The sequence below is a fragment of the Antennarius striatus genome, chromosome 18, assembly GCF_040054535.1.
Source record: "Antennarius striatus isolate MH-2024 chromosome 18, ASM4005453v1, whole genome shotgun sequence".
Lineage (NCBI taxonomy): Eukaryota > Metazoa > Chordata > Actinopteri > Lophiiformes > Antennariidae > Antennarius > Antennarius striatus.
Window position 1 is genome coordinate 4,297,850 of NC_090793.1, and position 14,872 is coordinate 4,312,721.

General features: G+C 42.2%; 1 protein-coding gene across 2 annotated transcripts in view; it reads left to right on the forward strand.

Annotated features, from left to right (window-relative positions):
* LOC137611807 (guanine nucleotide-binding protein G(olf) subunit alpha) overlaps nucleotides 1-14,872 on the forward strand; it is a 74,472-nt gene that overhangs the window by 57,260 nt on the left and 2,340 nt on the right. For both annotated transcript variants that reach the window (XM_068339902.1, XM_068339903.1), the window contains exons 6-11: nucleotides 5,808-5,862; nucleotides 5,956-6,029; nucleotides 8,111-8,169; nucleotides 8,308-8,428; nucleotides 10,834-10,964; nucleotides 14,373-14,440. In XM_068339902.1, the coding sequence (XP_068196003.1) occupies nucleotides 5,808-5,862; nucleotides 5,956-6,029; nucleotides 8,111-8,169; nucleotides 8,308-8,428; nucleotides 10,834-10,964; nucleotides 14,373-14,440 (508 nt within the window). The remainder of the gene's footprint in view (nucleotides 1-5,807; nucleotides 5,863-5,955; nucleotides 6,030-8,110; nucleotides 8,170-8,307; nucleotides 8,429-10,833; nucleotides 10,965-14,372; nucleotides 14,441-14,872) is intronic.

Here is a 14,872-nt window from a genome sequence, read left to right on the forward strand (position 1 = left end):
GCAAGGCGTTGTCCCCTTACAAGTTGCTCAATTGGGGCGCAACCAGAAGCGACTGCCCTTCATTCTGCCTCCACATGCACTGTTGTGCTGTGCTGTGCTGACTAACTGCATGCTCGCAGGCCCCTTATCTGTTGTGTGTTTCAGGGGCCTGCACAAATGTATTCTGTATGTAGCACAAAATAGTTATGTACAGTGCCTTGCGAAAGTATTGGCCCCCCCAAGAACTTTTTGACATTTTGCCACATTTCAGGCTTCAAACTTAAAGATAACCAACTGAAAATATTTTTCAAGAATCAACAACATGTGAGACACAATCGTGAAGTGGAACCAAATTTATTCAATATTTTATATTGCGTTTACAAATAAAAAACTGAAAAGTAGGATGTGCAAGTGTGACACCAAATGACACACAGGTGCACTCTGTTATTGTTAGTCATTTAGGTCAACATTGGATCATTCAGAAGCCATCAGGGAACTTCTGAAGTCGTTTAGCTGAGCTGAGAGAACATGGGACCAATATTTTTGCACATCCTACTTTTCAGTTTTTTATTTGTAAACACAATATAAAATGTTGAATAAATTTGGTTCCACTTCACGATTGTGTCTCACAATAGTTGATTCATGAAAAATATTTTCAGTTTGTTTGAAGCCTGAAATGTGGCGAAATTTCAAAAAGTTCTTGGGGGGCCAATACTTTCGCAAGGCACTGTATAGAGTGAGAAGAGTAATTTCCCCGTTAAGGGGATTAATAAAGTTGATCTTCTTCTTCTTCTTCTTCTCCGTCTTCTACCATAATGTGGAATAAGTTCTTCCCCAATTGTGAAAGGCTTCTTATCTTCAGTAGTGCGGTCTGCAACTAAGAATCAGGGCAGACATGTTTGATGAAGTGATGAGGCTTAATAACTGCTGCTCTTCAAGTAAATTTTTTTTTCTTCCAAAAATTGCAAGGACTTGTCTTGTAACTCAGGGCATTTTGTCTGAATATGGAAAAGCAGTTTTGAGGGGTTCATTGAATCATTACGTAGCCGTTCACCTCGCGTACGTGACTGCCTACTAAAAATCCGCGATGAGATGGAGTTGCAACTGTTGATGCGCGAATGTGCGAGGACGCACTGTATTATCTTTTTTTTCCACACTTTTATAGACTGGTTAAAGCACTTTTGTGTCTTGCGGAATCCCTTGCGCAAAGTGAAGTGAGGGCGACATTTCCACTGTGAGTGTGTGTGTGTGTGTGTGTGTATACTCATACATACATACGTATATAAATATGTGTGTGTTTATTTATATAAACACACACATGACATGGGTCAGTGCTGGCTCAGTGTGCAATTTTTAGGTTATAGAGGACTTATCCAGTCAGAAGCTATCTTGTGTTTTAAAGTTGACCTGGCAGGTTGTATAAAATCTGTCCAAAGCCTTCACATTCATCAATGCAAGCGTCCCTGCACTGTGAGTGAACGGGCACATATAGTTAATAGATGCGATAACCAATCAGATCACGAGTTGACAACTCTAAGGCCTTGTAGCTGGCCTCATGTTGACCTGACATGTACGTGTCCTGTGATTGGATACTCACTTCTGAGAAGGCAGCATTACGCAGATCAAAAGAGTCAGGTTCCAGTAGCGCATACAGCTTTAGCGGAGAAATCTATACACCTTTTGAACCTGGAAAATCAACTTGAAGATTTGGTGGCCAATATACTTGCAACGCCATTTTGAAGACTCACATTTGAAGAGAAGCTAGCTCTTGTGAGACAAGGTCGTATGATCCTTAAACTAGCTAACCTGTCTCAGGCTGGAAAAGGGTTTGTCCACCATTTCCAGATAACTAATTACGATTGGTACCCAAGGCTGACAGGCTCCGAGGGACGCTGGAAATTGTTCCTCTGGGAATGCCTTTTGTTTGGAGCCACACTGGATTTACAAACGAGACACATAAGCAGGACTGGACATTTGCAACTACGGTGCTTTTAAAAACTTTGGGGGACACCAGAGTGGATTCACAGCTCAATGAACAGGTTCACAACTGCGTGGAACAGAGTGTTTCCTGGGACATCTGGCAAAATACAAAATTATCTTATTCATTCTGTTTCAAAAGTGATTGGAGATCAAAACAAATCAAAAAGTGCTTTTTGTCGCTGTAATGGTGGATGAGACAACAGACGTGGGTAATGCTGCACAGCTCGCACTTGTCATACACTATGTAATGGAATCAGGTGTCTTAAGCAATGTGTGTAAATAATACTGCGGACTTGTGCAGCTGTGTGATTGTAGTGGAAATACACGGAGAGAAATAACATTTTTTTCATTATATCACTGTCACTGTCAATAAAATATATAAAAGATTTTTCTGCAAGACTAAAACAAGCATTTATCTCATACTAAGTTAACCCCCTTTTATGGGGTTAAACTATGAGAGTACATGCAGACAAAAAAAAGAAATATATATACACACATACATATATACAGTATATATATCACAGTCACTGCTGGAAAATAGCCTGTGTTATACACAATTAAGGTGATGCAACATCTAGTAGTGTGTTAGTGTATTTATGTATTTTGTTTCTCCAGCTGTGGTGTCATAAATGATAGTCATTTAAGTGTGTAAATGGCACCACCGGTTTTGTTTTGTGACGTAATTGTGTGATGTCTATAAAAGGTGTGGCCGCAGGGTTCTTCTGTGCGAGTGACAATGAAAGGAGTAGGGCTGACGCCTCTCCAAAAGTGCCGGTTTTTGTCCCATTGAAGAGAAGTTAAATGCCTCAGTCCTCGAAAGCTACATTAGTGGCAGCAGTGGGAGCCGCTTACAGTATCATGGGATGTTTTTATGCAAGTTTGACTATGTAGAACATCATTGAAGGCCCAGTTGCGAAATGCACGGCCCGCCAGTGGGTCTTTTAACAAATTTTTTCTCTGAGAAACAGGGAAGTTTATGTCTCTGTTGGCTTTAAATGATATGTAGGTAGGTATAAACTTTACATATAGTGCTAAACATGTTTTTACCAATAATTATTTCAGTAGCGGTTCTTAAAGATATAAGAAATTTTAACCAAATACATGCTGTGTATCACAAATGAACAGATAGACATTGATATTGATGATTTCAGTTATGCCAAAGACAGCAGTATTTTATATACAGTGAGGAGCATTAGTATTTACACCCCACTTAGAAAGTTCTCCCATTTACAAAGTAGGGAGAGGTCTGAAATCATAGATACATTTCCACTGCTACAGACATACTCCAAAAACTGGGGCTCATAAGTATTTCTACCCATGAGAAAATCAGTGCTAATATTTAGTGCAGAAGCCTTTGTTTGCAATTACAGAGGTCAAACATTTCCTGTAGTTCTTCACCAGGTTTGCACATATGGCAGCAGGGATTTTGGCCCACTCCTCCACACAAATCTCTAGATCTGTCAGTTTTCGGAGCTGTCGCTGAGCAACACTGCTCCCTCCAAAGATTCTCTATTGGATTTAGGTCTGGAGATTGGCTAGGCCACTCCAGAACCTTGATACACTTCTTACGCAGCCACTCCTTGGTTTTCCTGGCTGCAAGCTTTGGATCATTGTCATGTTGGAAGATCCAGCCACTACTCATCTTCAATGCTCTTACTGAGGGAAGGAGGTTGTTGCTCAAAATCTGACAATACATGGCCCCATCCATCCATACAGTACAGTCGTCCTGTCCCCTTTGCAGAAAAAGACTCCCAAAGCATGTTTCCGCCCACATGCTTCACAGTAGGGATGGTGTTCTTGGGATTGTTCTCCTCCTTCTTTTTCCTGCACACACGACGAGTGGAGTTTACACCAAAAAGTTCCATTTTGGTCTCATCTGACCACATGACTTTCTCCCATGACCTCTCTGGATCATTCAGATGGTCCCTGGCAAACTTTAGACGAACCTCACATGTGCTCGACTTCAACAGGGGATCCTTCTGTGCAATGCATGGTTTTAAACCATTATGCCGTAGTACTCTACCAACACAAGCCTTTGAAACTGATCCTGCTGTGTAGTTCTGAGATGATTCCTCACTTTTCTCATCATGAGTGATGCCCCGCGAGGAGAGATCTTACATGGAGCCCCAGTCCGAGATAGATTAGTAGTCATATTTAGCCTTTCTGTTTTCTAACAATTGCTGCATCAGTTGATTTATTCTCACCAAGCTGCTTCCCAATTGCCCCATAGCCATTTCCAGCTTTTTGGAACTCTACCATTTTGTCTCTGGTGTCTTTAGAAAGCTCTCTGGTCTTCTCCATGGTAGCAGCTGGATTGTGACTGACCGTGGGGTGCACAGGTGACATTAATGAGCTCAAAGGGGTGGTGGGTGGGTGGTTAGGTGTGGGGTAAAGGTGGACTTTTTTTTAAAGTGGACTGACAGCTGTTTGAGAGTAATAATTATTGTGAACCCCAGTAACAAATATAATCATGTTATGTGATTTCCAGATTTTTCTTTTAGATCATGTGGAAATGCGTCTATGAAAAACATTTTAGACCTCTCCCTCTTTTCTAAGCTAGACAACTTGCAAAATCACAGGGGGTGCAAATACTTACGCTTCTCACTGTAAAAGAATTTTCTTAATTATCAGATGAGAAACTACTAATCTTTTTCTTTGAAGCAGGTAGGGTTTTGCATGACTTGTTTGAGTTGATGTGCTACTTAGACATTATGGTGTTGTGAAATGTAACTGTTGCACATTGGTACACAGTGGTGATGAAGCAATGCATTGTGCATCCCCCTCTCATACTACTACAAACCTTATATTTATAGGTGCCTTTTCCATAGAGTGGGCGGCACGGTGGCGCAGTGGTTAGCGCTGTCGCCTCACAACACGACAGACCCGGGTTCGAGTCCCGCTCTGTGCGGAGTTTGCATGCTCTCCCCGTGTCTGCGTGGGTTCTCTCCGGGTTCTCCGGCTTCCTCCCACCTGCAAAAGCATGCACTTCAGGTTGATTGGCCGGTCCCAAATTGCCCGTAGGAGTGAGTGTGTGTGTGAGTGGTTGTATGTCTTTGTGTGTGGCTCCGCAGTACACTGGCGTCATGCCCGGAGTGTCCCCCGCCTCACGCCCTATAGGATAGGCTCCAGCTCCCTGTGACCCGCTGTGGCGGATGTAGCGGTGGTAATATGAAAATGACTGACTTTTCCATAGCAAGACTTTTTAAAGTTGCCATGAGATGTAAAACATACTTTGCATTCATTTCATTGAATGTCCAGATCAGAAAGGTCTGTGTGTCCCAAGACTTGGTGTCCTGATCCATTTGTTGTGCTCAAAGTGTGCAGAGTTGCAGAGGCCCAGCTGCTGCTGCTACTGCACATGCTCTCAGCCAAGACAGCCAACAGCAATCTGTCTAACCTCCACAATAACTACTTTATGTAATCGCTTAGGCTAGAGACAAACCGAAATAGCCCAGACTGAGCAGCCCTGCCATCTAGCGGCAGTCAGGTGCCTCTGCACCAACCAGCAGAGACTTGCAGGGAGAATCAGACATGCTTGATGTCGGTTGCAGCACTCAGTACTGTATAGCTGGTGTGAAAGTTTGAGCAACTGTTACATTTGATTCTGAGCTTAAAGAATGGTAGTTTTGACCTAAGATCAGAGTTGAAGATTCAATTAATTAATCAAATATGTGATTGTTTGATTTGTATTATTGTTGCTTTGGTTCTGCTTTTTTTTTTTTTTTTTAATTTGTGTCTTTACAATCTGTAGTCCAGTCGAATGGCTTTTGTAATTCATGTGTAGTGGCTTGAATTTGGTGGGTGATCTCTGGTGCAAATCTAAGTCTTCTCTGTCTCTGTCTCTGCAGTTTCCTGGACAGAATCGACTCTGTAAGACAGAATGACTACACACCAACAGACCAGGTCAGTGTTCACTTTAATGGACCTAGTAGAAATCTTCTTCAGAAGTTTGGTAATGGTGAATTTTACTGAAATTGAGATATCTTAATTTTCAAGGACCTGCTGCGCTGCCGAGTGTTAACTTCAGGGATTTTTGAGACAAGGTTCCAAGTAGACAAAGTGAACTTTCAGTAAGTCTTTCGCAGCTTTCACTGAACAATCACAATAAAGACATTATTCCATTTTTCTGGTTTATTCTATTCTAATATTTTATGAAAATTCTGTCTAATTATCCGCCTCATTCATCCACGATCATAATTATCTGAACCTGAAACACAACACGTCCAAAAAAGTATTTCTAGGGACTTTTTATGCCACTTTCTGTTAATAATATATTACTTAAGGTTCCTGTGGCTGTTTTCCTCTCTAAATATTTGCCTTCTTTGGCTTTTATTGTTCTATATAACTTGTCGTAAAGCCTGAAATGTTCTATAACACAAGCATCATGCCTTGGTTCATGCTATAAGAGCAGCTAATAAAAGTCAGAGTAAATGTTTCAATCAATCAATCAATCAATCAATCAATCAATCAATCAATCAATCAATCAATCATTCAATGAGTTTTTATTCATAAAGCGCTTAATCATGGCAACAGACATTTCAAAGCGCTTTCATAACTGCTTTGATGTTGTCAGACAAGATGACCCAGTTCTGCAAACAAAACAGTGTTTATTACATCCTGCTATTGTACTTGTCAGCGTTTGTGTGTTTGTCCGTTAGTCCGTGTGTCTATCCGTTCTTTAGTCCACCAAATTTCTTAGCAACCGTTGCAGATAGAAAGATAGAACAAAAAGCACATTATTCAGGGATGAAAATGAGATGATGACCTTGACCTTGAGAAAACTAGGTCAAGGTCAAGTTTTAGCTTGTGTACACTCAGGAACAAAATAGAAAGACGAGGGAGAAGGCCAGTGTGAGTAAGACCATAGATCAAAGCACTAGCTTTGATCTATGAAACTAGGTCAGAACATTAGCTTTGATCTTTGACCTATGCAAGTAGGTCTGGGTAAAATTTTGAATTGAGGGGTCTCGCGGGATGTTGCAGTGTCTGACTGCATTGGTTCTTGTTATATTATCTGAACTGGGCCTTTGTATTAAATTATATCATCCTAACTGATTGGTATGAAAGCCTTGCTACATTACTTCAATGCATGTGCATTTTTTTATTGCCCCACCAAAGGGCTTAGGGTTACCCTTGTTCATCTGTACATGATGAGACTCACAAATGCTTTGACGGACTCTAAAGGTGTGCATCTTGGTTTCATCAGCTAACTTAGGATTGCATTTTTCTCAATGTTTGAACTTAGGTTAGTTTCCAGTCAGTTTGCTCACATTCAAAATGGACTGTCTCATCACAGAGACTGTCTGTGTGTGTGTGTGTGTGTGTGTGTGTGTGTGTGTGTGTGTGTGTGTGTGTGTGTGTGTGTGTGTGTGTGTGTGTGTGTGTGTGTGTGTGTGTGTGTGTGTGTGTGTGTGTGTGTGTGTGTGAATGTTGTAAAAATTTATTCAGTCATTCTCACACTGATGCAGTTCATTCATCTTCCTCAGCATTGAGGAAGTTGTGATACCAGCTGTCCAACTTCATGCTTCTGAAAGTATGATGGGATTGAACTGGGGCAGGCAGTAAATAATGCATTATTTTTTACACCAAATGTGGCATTTGGAGTCACCAGGATTGGGCATTGGCATACTTTTTTTTAAGTGTGATTTAACTGTTAAGTTAATGCCAAATAAATTAGCAAATTGTATGTATTATTTAATTCATCTAGGTAAAAAGATCTTGAAGACTATAATATATTATTATTATTATTATTAATAAATAATAAAGGTGAGAACGGTGGTGCAGTGGGTTGTGCTTGTGCCTCACAGCAAGAAGGTTTTGGGTTAGGGTTAGGGTTAATTCCTTTCTGTGTAGAGTTTGTATGTTCTCCCTGTGTCTACGTGGGTTCTCTCCTCCCATCTTCCAAAACCTGCAGCTTAGGTGAACTGGTCACACTAAATTAAGGTAAATCACATGCATAAAAAACACATTTACAATAAAAAGAAAATGCAATCTTTCCCCTGTGTTAAACAGTTATTCACAAGAATGGACTTATTCACACTCATGGATATATCAGCTATAGTACAATGTGTACCTAGTGTTCCACCTGAGGTAGAAGGTGATTGCAGACGGTTTATTGTTGTGTCTAACCCAGGACTCTGTCTCTTTGCAGCATGTTTGATGTTGGAGGACAGAGAGATGAAAGGAGAAAATGGATCCAGTGCTTTAATGGTGAGACTTTTAACCTTTCTGTTGCTGTTGGTCCTCTGATATCTCCCTTCCTGTTATATCTTGTCAGTCTTACGGCCTAATTTTGTGATATTGTTGCTTCACGTGTGTGATGCTAAAGTCCTCCTCATCTCCGTCTAGATGTCACTGCCATCATCTTCGTGGTAGCCAGCAGCAGCTACAACATGGTAATAAGGGAAGACAACAACACCAACAGACTACGAGAAGCGCTGGACCTCTTCCGCAGTATTTGGAACAACAGGTGTGTCAAATACATGAATTTAGTTTGAGCTGAGTGTTCAACTGTGTTCACACAGAGGCACATCAGCTCCAGGGAGCATTGTTCACAGTTTTGAAGAAGTATTGAACTTTAAACTCAGTTGAAAAAAAAATTAATACTTTTTTTCCTCCACCTCATCTATCCCAGTTCCCAAACGTTAGCAGGGCCTATACAGTGGAGAAAATAAGTATTTGATTCCCCACCGATTTCAAAAGTTTGCACACTGACAAATTTATGGTAGCTTTATTTTAACAGTGAGAGATATAACATTAAAAAGAAAATTATGTAATGTTTGAAAAAATTGCATTTTATTGAGGGAAATAGGTATTTGATTTCCCACCAAACATGAGCAATGTTGGTACTCACAGACTATTGACATACTCCTCATCTCAGTGAAGTTGTTGCCTGTATGAGAGACACTGTCCCAAATTGTCTACTGTAAAAAAGCCACCTGCCACAGACTCAGTGACAGAGCTGTCTATAGATGTCAGTGACAGAGTTGTTATCAAACACAAGGCTGGAACGGGCTGCAAAACCATAAATTAGAATCTGAATGAGAAGGTGACAAATGTTGGTACAAGTAGTACATGATTAGAGATCATTCTAGAACTACACGGGAAGTGCTGATTAACATTATCATGGCAGTTAGAAACACGGTCATCAAGAAGCTATTGATTTTGAGATGCAGTAGTTTGAAACCCTGCAGTGCATGCAGGTCCCTCGGCTCAAGAAGCCTCAAGTCCAGGCCCGCCTGAAGTTTGTCATTGACTCTGTAACAGACTGGGAGAAGGCACTGTTGTGAGATGAGACCAAAATCAAGCTCTTTAGCCTCAACTCAACTTGACATGTTTGGAGGAAGAGAAATGCTACTTATGACCCCAAGAACAGCATTCCCACCATGAATCATGGTGATGGAAGCGTTTTGTTGTGGGGGTGTTTCTCTTCTAAGAGGACAGGTTGACTTCAACACATCGATGGGAGAATAAAAGGGGTCAAGTGTGTGGGAACTCAGCCACAAAGTGATAGGCAACGTAAACTGACGGAGCGGGGTCAGCAGAGGCTTAAGATCATAGTGCGATGAGGTCACCAACTTTCTGCAGTCAATTCCTACAGACCTCCAAACTTCATGTAGCCTTTAGATTAGCTCAAGAGCAGTGTAGAGAGAACTTCATGGAATGGTTTTCCCTGCTTGAGCAACTGCATCCAAGCCACACATCACCAAGTGTAATGCAAAGCGTCGGATGCAGTGGTGTAAAGCACACTGCCACTGGACTCTAGAGCAGTGGAGATGTGTTCTCTGGAGTGACGAATCACTCTTCTCCATCTGGCAGTCTGATGGACGGGTCTGGGTTTGGCGGTTACCAGGAGAATGATACTTGTCGGACTGCATTGTGCCAAGTGTAAAGTTTCGTGAAGGGAGGTTATGGTGTGGGGTTGTTTTTCAGGGGCTGGGTTCTGTCCCTCAGCTCCGGTGAAAGAAACTCTGGATGGTTCAGCATACCAAGACAGGTTGGACAGTTCTGTGCTCCCACCTTCGTAGAGACGGTTTGCAGCTGGCCCTTTCCTATTCTAACATGACTGTGCACCAGTGCACAAAGCGAGGTCCATTAAGACATGGATGACAGTCTGGTGTGGATGAACGTGACTGGCCTGTACAGAATCCTGACTTAAAACCAACACTTTGGGATGAAATTGAGTGATTAATGAGAGCCAGGCCTTCTCTTTCAACATCCTTGTGTGACCTCACAAATGTCTTTCTGGAATAATGGTCAACAGTTCCCAAAAACACACTCCTGAACCTTGTAGACTTCCCAGAGGAGTTTAACCTGTTACAGCTGCAAATGGTGGAGCGACATCATATGGATTAGGAATGTGATGTCATTGACGTTCATGTGTGAGTCAAGGCAGGTGAGCCAATACTTTTGGCAAAATAGTGTGTCTGGAGGTAGCAGGGATGGAGATGCTGAGGTTCTCTTTGGGAGTGACCAGGATGTATAGGATCAGGAATGAGTACATCAGAAGGACAGCACGGTTTTGGAGATGAAGTCAGAGAGGCCAGACTGAGATGGTTTGGACATTTCCAGAGGAAATGATAAGAGGATGCAGATGACAGGGTTAGATGGAGGCAACTGATTCGCTGTGGCGACCCCTGAAGGGAAAAGCCAAAAGGAGAAGAAGATATATTATACTATTATATATTGTAAAAGTCTCTGACACATTTACTTTAGAAGGTCCATCATTCATATCTCAGTGTTCTGTGCATTTGAATCTGTTCATTTGAATCAGTCCAGAATGTAAAGCGACAATCTCTTCACATCTCTCCTCCTGTATTCATTGACATGGAAGAACTCTGCTTAATATGACTTTTTTGTGAACTTGTTTTTCAGGTGGCTACGCACAATATCGGTCATATTATTCCTGAATAAGCAGGACATGCTGGCTGAAAAAGTATTAGCTGGAAAATCCAAAATCGAAGACTACTTCCCCGAATATGCTCGCTACACCATACCAAATGAAGGTTTGTGCTGCATGAAATCCACAATTTTAACAATACAGTAATCCCAAGTGTATTCGTGCTTCAAGATGCATAGGTTTACTACATCACAGATTTTTAGTAGGTAGTCACATGATACCCTAATACCTGTGATACCCTAATGTAGCCTCAAGAGGGCACAAACGATCTCTTATTGTGCCCGCACAAATAGAGAGTTGTGTCAGGAAGGGCATCAGAGGTAAAACTTTTGCCAAATCAAACATGCGAATCAAATCTATGACTTCCATACCAGATCTGTCAAGGTCCGGGTTAACAACGACCGTCATCTATGCTGTTCACCTACAGGGTGCCAGTGGTAATTGGACTACTGTTGGTCGAAGAGGGAGAGGAGGAAAGTGTGTTTGTAGGATGATAAGTAAGAGGAACGCCAAGAGTATAGCACTGAGAGTAGAGACGTTGAATGTTGAAACTATGACAGGAAAAGGTAGAGAGTTGGTTGACATTATGCAGAGGAGGAAGGTAGACATACTGTGTGTTCAGGAGAACAGGTGGAAAGGTAGCAAGGTTAGAAGTTCAGGAGCAGGGCTGAAGTTGTTCTATCATGGCGTAGATAGGAAGAGAAATGGAGTAGGAGTTAACTTGAAGGAGGAGTTTGTTAGGAATGTTCTGGAGGTAAAGAAGAGTGTCAGATAGAGTGATGAGTCTGAAGCTAGAAATCGAAGGTGTGATGTTCAATGTTGTTAGTGGATATGCGACACAAGTAGGATGTGAGTTGAAGGAGAAGGAGAAATTCTGGTTGGACTTTGATGAAGTGATGCAGAGCATACCTAAAAGAAAGAAAGTTGTCATTGGTGCAGACTTCAATGGACATGCTGGTGCAGGAGACAGAGGTGACGAGGAGGTGATGGGCAGGGTTGGTATCCAGGAGAGGAACGCAGAAGGACAGATGGTGGTTGATTTTGCCAAAAGGATGGAAATGGCTATAGTGAATACTTTCTTCCAGAAGAGGCAGGAACATAGGGTGACTACAATATTGGAGGTAGGAGCACACAAGTAGACGACATCTTTTGTAGGCGGTGTAATCTGAAGGAGATCAGTGACTGCAAAGTAGTGGTAGGCGAGAGTGTAGCCAAACAGCATAGGATGTTGGTGTTTAGGATGACTCTGGTGGTGAGGAAGACGAAGAGGGCAAAGGCAGAGCAGAGGACGAAATGGTCAGTCAGTCAGTCATCTTCAGATTACAACCACTGTATCCGCTGCAGAGGGTCACGGGGAGCTGGAGCCTATCTCAGCAGCTTAGGGCGTGAGGCGGGGGACACTCCGGGCACGACGCCAGTACACCGCGGGGACAAAATGGTGGAAGCTGAAAAAGGAAGAGTGTAGCATAACTTTTTGGAAGGAGTTAAGACAGGCTCTGGTAGGTCAGGAGGTGCTTCCAGATGACTGGATAACTACAGCTAATGTGATCAGGGAGACAGGTAGGAGAGTACTTGGTGTGTCATCTGGAAGGAAAGTAGATGAGGAGACTTGGTGGTGGAATGAGGAGGTACAGGAGTGTATACTGAAAAAGAGGTTAGCTAATAAGAAGTGGGACACTGAGAGGACTGCGGAGAGTAGACAGGAAGTTGCAATGTAAGGTGAAAGTAGAGGTAGCAAAAGCCAAACAAGGGGCTTATGATGACTTGTATGCTAGGTTGGAGAGTAAGAAGGGAGAGACTGATCAATAAAGGTTGGCAAGACAGAGACAGAGATGGGAAGGATGTGCAGCAGGTTAGGGTGATTAAGGATAGGGATGGAAGTTTATTGACAGGTGCCAGTAGTGTGATGGGAATATGGAAGGAGTACTTTGAAGAGTTGATGGATGAGGAAAATGAGAGAGAACAAAGACTAGAAGAGGTGGCTGTTGTGGACCAGGAAGTATCAAAGATTAGTCAGGATGAAGTGAGGAGGGCGTTGACGAGAATGAAGAGTGTAAAGGCAGTTGGTCCTGATGATATACCTGTGGAGGTATGGAAGTGTCTAGGAGAGCTGGCAGTACAGTTTCTGACTGGGTTGTTCAACAGGATGTTAGATACTGAGAAAATGCCCGAGGAATGGAGAAGTGTGCTTCTGCCCATTTTCAAGAACAAGGGAGATGTGCAGAGCTGTGGCAACTACAGAGGAATAAAGCTGATGAGCCATACAATGAAGTTATGGGAAAGAGTAGTTGAAGTTAGACTAGGGGCAGAAGTTAGCATTTGTGACAGTAGTAGGGTTTCTTGCCAAAAAAGAATACTACAGATGCCGTATTCGCTTTGAGGATGTTGATAGAGAAGTACAGAGAAGGCCAGATGGAGCTGCATTGTGTTTTTGTAGATCTGGAGAAAGCTTATGACAGGGTGCCCAGAGAGTAACTGTGGTGTTTTATGAGGAAGTCTGGAGTGGCAGATAAGTATATTAGAGCAGTGCAGGACATTTATGAGGACTTTAAAACAGTGGTGAGGTGTGCTGTACGTGTGACAGAGGAGTTCAAGGTGGAGGTGGGTCTCTATCAGGGATTAGCTCTGAGCCCCTTCTTGTTCGCTATGGTGATGGACAGGCTGACAGACGAGGTTAGACAGGAATTTCCATGAACTGTGATTTTTGCAGATGACATTGTGATCTGTAGTGAGAGCAGGGAACAGGTGGAGGAGAAGCTAGAGAGGTGGAGGTTTGTCCTGGAAAGGAGAGGAATGAAGATTAGCCGCAGTAATACAGATTGCATGTTTGTGAATGAGAGGGACCCAAGTGGAAGAGTGAGGTTACAGGGAGAAGAGATGAAGAAGGAAGAGGATTTTAAGTACTTAGGGTCATCAGTCCAGAGCAATGGAGAGTGTGGAAAACAAATGAAGAAGCGTGTACAGGCAGGATGGAATGGGTGGAGAATAGTGTCAGGTGTAATGTGTGATAGAAGAGTTTCAGTTGAAATGAAAGGCAAGGTGTACAAAACTGGTGAGACCAGCGATGTTGTTTGGTCTAGAGACAGTGTCACTGAGGAAAAGACAGGAGCCAGAGCTGGAGGTAGCAGAGATGAAGATGCTGAGGTTCTCTTTGGGAGTGACCAGGATGGATAGGATCAGGAATGAGTACATCAGAGGGACAGCACATGTTCGAGGTGTTGGAGATAAAGTCAGAGAGGCCATAAAGAAACGCTTTTCTTTAATACAAAAGTTCTTTAAACAGTCTGTGTGGGAAAAGGTAATACAGTTATAAGGTGGTTTAGTATCAGTATGGGGGATGGTCCATAAATGTTTAAATTACCGTAAATAATAAATTGAATAGTTTGTTGCTATATCACAGAATTTTGTTTTTGTGGATGGTCCTGGAATGCATTAAACGCAAGTAACAAGGGATTATTACTGTACTAGCAGAGTTACAACATCCTTGTTAACTGAGAGTCCATTGTTCTTTCAGCAACTCCTGAACCTGGTGAAGACCCAAGAGTGACAAGAGCCAAGTTCTTCATCAGAGATGAGTTTCTTGTAAGTGTAAATAAAGTGTAAATTTCAGGTTCACATAATAATAATAATAATCAAACATTAATAATATCATCAATGCTGTAATGATTTTATTTCCCCACAGGGAAGCTACTTTTTTACCTCTAAGTACACACACACACACACACACACACACACACACACACACACACACACACACACACACACACACACACACAACTCTCTCTCCCTCTCTCTCTCTCTCTGTCTCTCTTTCTCTGTCTCTCTGTCTCTCTCGCTCATATTTTTTCTTCAGGTTTACCCAAAGATTGGCCAGAATGTGGAGTGTGGTGCACAGTCGTGTTGTCATATTATGTCACCAAAACCATTGATTTTAAGACAGGAAAGACAGGAAGTGGTCTAATAACATAGAATGCCAGAAATGAAGATCAGTAACAAAGCAGCTGAGGTCAGGTT